We start from the raw sequence: 10,129 nt of genomic DNA on the forward strand, positions 1-10,129 counted from the left end.
TTCTTGCTGGCGTAGCTGGCCTCCCCTCTGCTTCCTTCTTTTCCATCATCCCAAAATGTTCAAGCAAAAGCCAATAAAATCAAAACCGAGAGCCTCGTCGAAGTGAGTGGCAAGTGGCGGCTTCAGCTAGTGCCCCCAACCCTCACCCGTGAGAAAGTCCGCTGGAGCCCTTCAAGTGTAAGCAGTCTGCTGGGCCGTGGTGAAGCTGGATGTTGCTGGATATTAAGTTGTCCGTGGGCCTCTGTGCCAAGCTGTTGTGCTGGAAATGCCACCTCTGCTGGACTAGAAAACCCGAGAGAAAAACCAACGTGGGTGGATACTGCTCTTTTCTTCTGCACCCCTGCTGCTACCATTTGCTGGACTACAACCAAGCTGCCGGATGCGTCAATGAAGGTGTTGGACTACCTTCTCCGTGGTGCCAAGCTGGACCGCTTCCCTCCATTCTCTCCAAGCTGGACGTGGATTGCTTTCTGAACGTGCTGGACTGCTTTGGGCCGTGTTGCTGTCTTCTTTGGACACCTTGCTTTAGTGAAGCACCTCCGTGTGAAAGCAGCTGGGTGCTTTCGCTTTAGGCCGTGGCAGCTTTTCCCTAGTGCCTTGCTGGACCGTGTTGGATGTGTATGTAACCCATGTGCAAGAAATCTGCTCGACCAGGCCAACTAATTTAGCACTTCTTTCACGTCTCATCTCTATGTGCACCCCAAAAATGAAATCCACACCTCCTTTCATTTTAGTTTAAAGTATATTTGATGTGGCATTTCTCTTTTAAGTCCCAAAATATTATCCAACAATTTCCCTACAATTAACAATGCAAATAATTAGCTCAAATAATTCAAATTAATTAAAATAAGAATTTTTGGTCAAATTAAGCACAATTAGCAAAAACGGAAAAATACCGGACTTTTAAGCACAATTCCCTGATTAAATCTAGCACAATAAGCTAAGTGAAATTGAGAAAATATTGACTCATCAAAATAGACCACACTTAGTCTTTTGCACTCCTGGGCAAAACCAAGACGCAAACCAGGGAACTACTCAAACATCAGGGAGCTGACACAGACTCGACAGACAGACAACAAAGACTCAACAAGGATAGAAACAGAATTACACAGTTCTCCAGGAATCTGGACCAAGAAAAGAAGTAGACAATATCCAAAACAGAATCAATCAGAGAAAGCAGATACTCATGAATTTATCCAAGCAATTCAAGACATGGCAAAATGATCAATCAGTTCAAGAGGTGAATCAAAAGTAACAAAACCTCACAGATGCACTATTAGTGTTTCTCTCAAGTGTCTAAGGTAAAGAATATCAACTCAATGCACTCAAGAAAGCAAACAACAAGAGACTTGGCAAACCTCTAATATCATCACTCAAAACATATGCATGTTCAAATCAAAAGGTCTTTTATGGATGTAATGGGGCCAAGGACAAGGGGGAATATATCTGGATAAGAAGCTACAAACCATAAGGAACAGAGGAGCAATGGGGAACAAGTGTAAACACATTCAAACACACCCACAACCTCTAATTCAATCCTCTTCTTGACTCCATTATTCACAATTTTTTTTTTATTTTTCTCATTTTTTTGCACCTTTTTTTTCATCCTATCTCTTTTCTTTTCTCTCTTTAGCACACAACTATAAGAGACAAGATATAAATCATATTTCTAAAAACAAAACAAGAAGAGGAACCAACTAGCCAATTTATCAGAATCCCCAGGGAGACCACACTTGTTCCCAAGACACTTCCAAAGCTCCCAAAATTCCCTAAGGTTAAGGTAATCATGGTTTTTCACTTAGGGCTAGTGTATGAGCTTCAAAACAGAGAAATGAGGAAAGTATAGGCTCAAAAGGGGTTATCAAAGGATTAGAACAAGGTAAGCTTATTTGGCTAGAGAGGCTCAAGAACAAAATTGCCTTTATCACTTCCAAACATGCATATCAATCGAGTATTATCAACAAGAGTCAAGCCAAGGCATATGTGCAAGCAATCAAGAGACATATCACACACAAGAAAGAACATAAAGTGGCTCAAATTCTCACACAGGGCATTTGTGTCACAATCAATTCAACTCTCAAACATCATGATCATCTTCCAAGCAAAGAAAAGCAAGGAATCCAACATCTCAGAGTATCAATGAAGTGAAGGAAAACTGACAACCTAACCACAATCCAGAATTCACGAAAAGCATGCAAAACTGTACACAAGACACAACAAAACTACCTAGAAAAGAAAAAAAAAATTTAACACGGAAAACAAAAATTAACAAAGAAAAATCAAAATCTCCCCCAATAGACCACACTTAAACTACACAGTGTCCTCAATGTGTCATAAGCATAAGATCAGAAATCAAAACAGTCAACAGATCATGGACAAGTGCAATAAAAGTAGGGAAAGGGGGAGAAGAGAGAAAGAAAACTCCCCTGATCATGGTGGCAGTTGCCAATTTTGGACTTTCAGGGAGATGTCTTCCACCACCGGATCCAGCAAGGAAGTTTTGAGGAAGAATTGCTTCATCCTCCATATTTGATCGAGCAGGGAGATATCATCCACAGCTGGATCTAAGAAGCAAAGATTATTGATGAGCAGGTTCAGCTGGTGCCTATTGATCTTGAAGCTTTTGTCAGTGTTAGCACCTTTATTTTCCACTGTGGGTGCATGTTGGTCAAATTCATGTGTACCTCCTGCAACATGGTTAGTGCAATGTGGCTCCAAAGAAATGACATGCAGAGGTACAACACCCAATCCTAATTTATCAATCTGAACTTCAAATATACTCTCAGAACATGAATCACTTTCAAATTTAGAAACAATATCAACAACATGCTCAGATTCATGTTCAATGCATATATAAGAGGTATTCAGATAGGATGACAAAAGTTGTTTCTCATCATGCAAAGAGTGGAAATGAAAAGCATGCTCATCAACAATATAATCATCAACATAATCCTCAACAACATAATCATCAACATAATCAAATTGAGGTATGTTTACCTCCACTTCCCTGAAGATTGGAAGAGTGGTGGAAGATGATGATGGTCTACCTTTCTCAAAAATGTTGCTCATATCTGCCTGGTCCTCAAAACCTTTCTCGGTCTCCTCAGGTGCAAGAGTGGGGCCATCTGAAGGTGGGAAAGTATGTGGCGCAGTAGTAAGCTCATAACTCTGCTCCCCATCTTCTATGTGGATGACACTATCATCATCATCTGAAATCTGAACAGTCTGAAATGGTGATTCCTCTAACAGTTGAGACTGTTCCTGATTAAGTTGTGATGGAAGCAGCTCCATGACGTGTAGAAGGATGCTTCAAGACGCAGAGAAGTGGCAGCGGATTGAGAGAATGCAGTGGAGTTTCTGGATGCACGGAAGGTGTTTGATAAGATGCTGGAAGTGTTTGAGTAGTTGTGTTTGGTAGAATTCTAGCTCAGCAAGCTTTCCAAAGGAGAAAGAAGCTAGAGGAGGTGCAAGATAACAAAGCACAAGGTTGAACTTGAGAGTGAAAGCTGAAAATTGGCAGCATTTCTTTACTACAAATCAAGTTCTATTTACAAGTGATGAAGCTCTCTATTTATAGAAGAAGGAGAGCTTCTAAAACATATGTATTTAAATGTACACATGCTGTAAAACAGATATAGGAAGCTTGGGCAGCAAGCTATAAGTGCCAACTCAACAAAGCAATTGAAGAAGATTGAGTTGTTGTCTTTGGTGTTGAACGTAATGCAAAGCCATGGGCACCAACCATCCATTTGTGCTTCTTTTGCTTTACTTACGTGGCAGCCCTTTTAAGTTGCATAGACATGGTTCCTCCCTTTTATTAATATTCTACAAAAGCAATGTAAAAGTATTTAGCAAAGAGAAAGAGAACTTAGTAAGTAATACTCCATAAGAGTAAGGTATTGAGTGCTCCCTCTTCCTCTTGGATTCTCTTGGACATGGCTCTTGTTAAAGGTCCTATGTTAAGCTTAGATGGTCCTCCATCAGTCCCTCCCTTTTGAAAAAGATCTGTCCTCAGATCTTGGGAATCCTGTTGGGCATCTCCTGTGAAAGGAATTAAATCACAAATGTTAAAAGTAGGACTGACGCCATAACTTTCAGGAAGGTCTAATTGATATGCATTATCATTTATTTTCTTGACCACTTTGAAAGGACCATCACCTCTTGGGCTTAATTTGGATTTACGTTGAGAAGGAAATCTTTCCTTTCTCAAGTGAAGCCAAACTAAGTCTCCCTCTTTACAGATTACTTGTTTTCTCCCTTTGTTGTTGTAGTCAGAATATTTTTGAGTTTGTTTTTCAATATGGGTTTTAACCTTTTCATGTAACTTTTTGATAAACTCCGCTTTAGAAATACCTTCTTTATGAAGAAAAGAAGATGAATCTGGAAGAGGAAGTAAATCAAGCGGTGTGATAGGGTTAAAACCATAAACAACCTCAAAAGGAGAAAGTTTAGTAGTCTTGTGAACTACTCTATTATAAGCAAACTCTATATGAGGTAGATGATCATCCCAATTTTTAATATTGCCCTTTAACATTACCCTTAATAGAATTGATAGAGATCTATTTACTACTTCTGTTTGCCCATCAGTTTGTGGGTGACATGTAGTAGAAAATAGTAGTTTAGTTCCTAGCTTGGCCCAAAGTGTTTTCCAAAAGTAGCTAAGGAACTTAACATCTCTATCAGAAACTATAGTTTTGGGTAAGCCATGTAATTTGACTACTTCTTTGAAGAAAAGTCTTGCTATATAGCTAGCATCATCTACTTTGTGGCAAGGTATGAAATGAGCCATTTTACTAAATCTATCAACTACCACAAAGATTGAATCAAACCCCTTTTGAGTTCTTGGTAGACCTAGGACAAAATCCATACTAATGTCCTCCCAAGGGGTGCTAGCTATTGGAAGAGGAAGATAGAGTCCATGAGGCATGACCTTAGATTTAGCTTGTAAACAAGCTATGCAACTAGAACAATGCTTTTGGACATCTATTCTCATGTGTGGCCAATAAAATTTGCTTTTTAAAGTATGAAGAGTTTTATCAACTCCATGATGGCCCATGAGTCCTCCTCCATGACTTTCCTTGATAAGAAGCTTTCGAATGGATCCTTGGGGTATGCATAATTTTCCTTTATTAAAAAGATACCCCTCAGAAATATAGAATCCGTCGAATGGCTTCTTAAGACAAGATGCATATGTGGATGCAAATGTAGGATCAGTTTCATAAAGTTGCTTAATGTCATCAAAACCTAGTATTTGTGATCCTAAAGTAACTAACAATGCATGACGTCTAGATAGAGCATCCGCAACAACATTAGTACTTCCCTTTTTATGTTTGATGACATATTGAAACTGCTCGAGATATTCTATCCACTTGGCATGTCTTTTGTTCAGCTTTCCTTGCCCTTTAATATACTTGAGAGATTCATGGTCAGTATTGATAATAAATTCTCTAGACACCAAGTAATGCTCCCAAGTTTGCAATGCTCGAATAAGGGCATATAGTTCTTTGTCATAGGTAGGATAATTCAATGTAGGTCCCCTGAGTTTTTCACTAAAATAAGCTATGGGGTGACCGTCTTGTATAAGGACAGCTCCTATTCCTATCCCAGATGCATCACATTCGACTTGAAAAGCTTTAGAAAAATCAGGTAAATGTAGAATGGGTGCATGTGTTAACTTATGCTTCAAGGTCTCAAAGGCTAGACTTTGCTTTTCATCCCATTTGAATGACACATCTTTCTTTAAAAGTTCATTGAGGGGAGCAGCAATAGTAGAGAAATTTTCTACAAATCATCTATAGAAACCTGCTAGACCTAGAAAACTTCTTACTTCTCCCACTGTTTTCAAGACAGGCCACTCTTGGATAGCATTGATTTTGCTAGGATCAACATGTACACCTTCTTTCCCAACTTTGAATCCCAGAAAAATGACACTTTCTTGACAAAAGGTACATTTGTCAAAGTTGGCAAATAAGTGATGTTGTCTAAGTAAAATCAAAACTTTCCTCACATGGTGAAGATGTTCTTTAAGACCTTTGCTATAGATTAGAATGTCATCAAAGTAGACTACAACAAAGCTACCGATGTATTCCTGAAGGACATGATTCATTAGTCGCATGAATGTACTAGGAGCATTGGTTAAGCCAAAAGGCATGACTAACCATTCATAGAGGCCAAATTTGGTCTTAAAAGCGGTTTTCCATTCATCTCCGTCTTTGATTCGTATTTGATGATATCCACTTTTAAGATCAATCTTGGTGAACATGTTTGCTCCATGTAACTCATCTAACATATCGTCCAACCGAGGAATAGGGTGCCTATACTTGACTGTAATGTTGTTGATAGCCCTACAATCTGTGCACATTCGCCAAGAACCATCTTTCTTTGGGACTAACAACACTGGCACGGCACAAGGGCTAAGACTTTTTTGTATCCACCCTTTTTCCAATAAATCATGGACTTGCCTCTCTATCTCTTTGGTTTCTGTAGGGTTAGTCCTATAAGCTGGTCTATTGGGAAGACTAGCTCCAGGGATCAAATCAATCTGATGTTCAATTCCTCTAAGAGGTGGTAAACCACTTGGAACCTCTTTAGGAAATAAATCATCAAATTCTTTCAAAAGCTTTTGTAACCCTTTGGGAAGAGAATCAAGTGGATGATTTATGGAAACAAGTGCCTCTTTGCAATAGAGAAGAAAGTGAGGTTGTCCAAGAAAAAGATTTTTAGAATGTTTTGTTGGGACAACTACATTGGTTGAGGCACTTTCTACCAAACTCAAATTCTTCTCTTTGGAAACTGTTTTAGTTTTGAGCTTTTTCTCACCATCCCACTTTGTCTTAAGTATTATTTGATCCTCTCGCACTTGTGATGGTGTAAGAGGGCTCAAGATAATCTTTTTGCCTTTGTGTTGGATGGTGATCTTGTTGGTGACCCCATCATGCAAAGCTTGCTTGTCAAATTGCCAAGGTCGCCCAAGTAAGATGTGACCTGCTTCCATTGGAACAATATCACAAATGATTTGATCTTCATACTTGCTTATGGAAATGGGTACACTTACTTGTTCTTTAACAACTATTCCTCCATCCTCTTTTATCCATTGAAGTTTGTAAGGGTTAGGATGAGGACTAGGAGTTAAGCCTAGCTTTTCCACCATTCTAGAGCTACAACAATTACAACAAGAACCACTATCCACAATTAGAGAACAAGTTTTATCAAGAACTTTGCAGCGTGTGTGGAATAGGTTTTCTCGTTGAGATTGTTGTAACTCCACATGCTTTGCTTCAAGGAGTCTCCTAACCATAAGAAGATCTCCATCACAAGGTGGAGCTTCATGTTCCTCTTCAGATGAGGACAACTCAGACGCACTGGAGGTTGATACCTCACTATGATTTTCATGCTCAAGGATATAGGTTGACTTTTTGAAGTGACACTCAGTTGAATAGTGTCCTCGAGCCCCACATTTAAAACATCTAGTCTCCCTACCCTTGGAATCTCTAGTTTGCTCTCTTGGAGACCGTTGTTCCTTTCCTTGAGAGTTCTCTTTTTCTTTTCTTAGCACTCTATCCTTGCTTTTGATCTTATCTTTCTCTCGTTCACGCTCTCTCTCTTTTGATTCTTCATATCTTGGAAAACTACCCTCCCTCTTAAAATCTTTCCTATATGAAGAGGAGGTAGCATAAGGTCTCTTTGTGGAAGCTTTTCTTCTATTTTGTTCTTCCACTCTCACACATAGCTGGACAAAGTCATTGAGATCTAAGTAAGGTAAGAGTTCTACCTTATCTCTAATCTCATAGTTCAATCCACTCTGGAATCTAGCTATGGTGAATCTCTCTTCCTCTTTAATCCCAGCTCTTAACATGAGTAATTCTAATTTCTGCCGATATTCCTCAACACTCATGTTTCTTTGTTGAAGTCTATGGAGCTTGTCCATGACTTCTCTAGCATAATATGCTGGTACATGCCTTCTGTGTAAGGCTGCTTTTAACTCATTCCAGTATTGGATGGTATAGTCGCCACTCATCTTTTGATCTCTTATGATTGATGTCCACCAATAAAGGGCTGCACCTTGAAAAGTCAAGGTAGCTAAGGTCACTCGCCTCCTATCATCTATGTGGTAGCACTCAAAAATCTGTTCAACCTTCATCTCCCACTCAAAGTATTCTTCAACATTATCTCTACCATAGAAAGGAGGAAGGTCAAGCTTAGGTTCTACATGATGTTCTTTATGGTTGTGATGTCGCCTAGGAGGGTGTTGATAGTGATCATAAGGTTGGTAAGTATGGTGATCACTATGGTGGGAATGATCATCTTGATCATAATTTTGCCTATGAGAGTGATTTCCCTGTGTGTGCCTGCTTTGATTGATAGTAAGAGTGGCGACTATTTGCCTTAGCTCATTCAACTCAGTCTTAGTTCTATTGAGCTCTTCTCGCAACTCTATGTTCTCTTGATCTTGAGTGACATTACCTTGAACACTAGAGTGACTCATGCTTGTGAAGTAGAGAAATTGTTTTCACAATGATTTGAAAACCTTGCACAAGTATGAATCAAAACTGTTGGAAAAGAGGATTTTCTTGTTTTTGGTGAATGACTTCTATAGAGATTCTAAAACTGAAGAAACCGAATAGCTCCCAGGAAGGAGAGGTGAGTCACAATGGACAAGCTTAGAAACCTTGTCCTTCCTTAGCCAGAGTGTCTCCTGACGTTTCTTACCAAAGTTTCTAGATAGAAGTCTTTCAAAACCTTTTAGGAATGCAACGATGTTATGCCCCTAATAAACCAAACGAAGGTTTGTCTATATGGTAGCGCACCTAGCTATCACGGAGACGTAGAACACAAATATTCAACAAGCAAAAGAAAGAAAGTATGAAATGAATGGAAAAAGAAAAAAAAAAAACGGCCCTAAGTGAAAGTGCAAATGACACTGGGAGCCACTTGACACACTTCCACACTAAGATGCGCAACTAGACTATTACAATGTTTAATGGAGTACTTGGAATTGCTTGATAAGCATTTTCCCCAAGTAACTCAAGTTTCAAAAGCAAAGAAGAATATACTACAAAGGTTCCGTGATAGAAAGCCAAATATACAATGAAATGTAGAACTATTTAAACAAAGCCAAGTGTGGCTGCAAAAGCAAAGTAAATGAGCTGAAATGGAACTTTAAAATGGTGTTTTTCTGCTGCAAAGAAGTGTTGGACATCCAATGTAAATTCCTCTTGAAGTTCCCTTGTAGCAACGTTAGCAAGACCTCCACTCCTTAAGATGCTACCCCTTTGTTAAGGCTTAGCTGGATGTTAAAACTCCACCACCAAATGATATTCCAGCACACCAAAATTCACAAAACCCGTGAGTGATGAAAAGCAAGGTGCATCCAATTTAAATGTAGAATTAATATGACAGCAGATATGGAAGTCAAGAAAAGGTGATTTCTAAACAGTTTGGGGCTGGAATAAAGGCTAGCACACAAAAGGAACCTAAGATAGGGTCTAGAACAGATTAGAAAAGCAAGAAAAAACTCGAAACAAAGAGCAAATTCAAGTGTAGTGAAAGTGTTTGATGAAAATGCCAAACTGTTTGACAAAATGCCACAAAGAACAGCAGATTTTGGTGTTTTCTGGTTTTGGATTCATGAACACTGGATTGCAGGGGTTATTTGCTTTTTGATGCTTTGAATTCACTTGTATAATTATTCAAAAAGGGTTGGTACAGAATCCCCTAGCTTTTGCCAATCCAAATTTCAAATTGAAACTTTTAAAGTATAGAAAACAGCAAAGAAATGCATACTGCACCAAAAATGTGGCTGGAAAATTGGAACAGCAGTGTGCAAAACAAATGACAGTGTATCAAAGGCTCCAATGATATGTCAAACAAGTTTATATCATCAATTTTGATGTGTACAAACACTTAGACAGCAAAGAATCACACTGCAGCAGCTAATCAGTAGTGCACTTCCCAATTTAGGCAAATTTGATGTTTTAGAAAGTGTTTTGGCACAAAGGTTTAAAAGTGACCAAATGAACAGTAAAGATGAACTTTGATGCACCAAATGTATGTATATAGACAACCAAAATGTGCCAAAAACCACTGAATCAGAATATAACTAGTTGAGTTCCAAATTTGAAGCAAAAAT

The 10,129-nt window shown here is 38.8% G+C and overlaps 1 protein-coding gene across 1 annotated transcript; it reads right to left on the minus strand.

The window, feature by feature from the left end:
• Positions 1-3,980: 3,980 nt before the first annotated feature.
• On the minus strand, positions 3,981-8,485 carry LOC148191042 (uncharacterized). Its single transcript, XM_088101265.1, has 4 exons — positions 6,820-8,485; positions 6,238-6,675; positions 5,142-5,781; positions 3,981-4,041 (listed from the first exon to the last, which is right to left on the minus strand). Exons 1-4 carry the CDS (start codon positions 8,483-8,485, stop codon positions 3,981-3,983), a joined length of 2,805 nt encoding a protein of 934 aa, XP_087957391.1.
• Positions 8,486-10,129: the final 1,644 nt, after the last annotated feature.

This window comes from Vigna umbellata, chromosome 11, assembly GCF_029865625.1.
Source record: "Vigna umbellata cultivar VRB3 chromosome 11, Vumbellata_1.0, whole genome shotgun sequence".
Taxonomy (NCBI): domain Eukaryota; kingdom Viridiplantae; phylum Streptophyta; class Magnoliopsida; order Fabales; family Fabaceae; genus Vigna; species Vigna umbellata.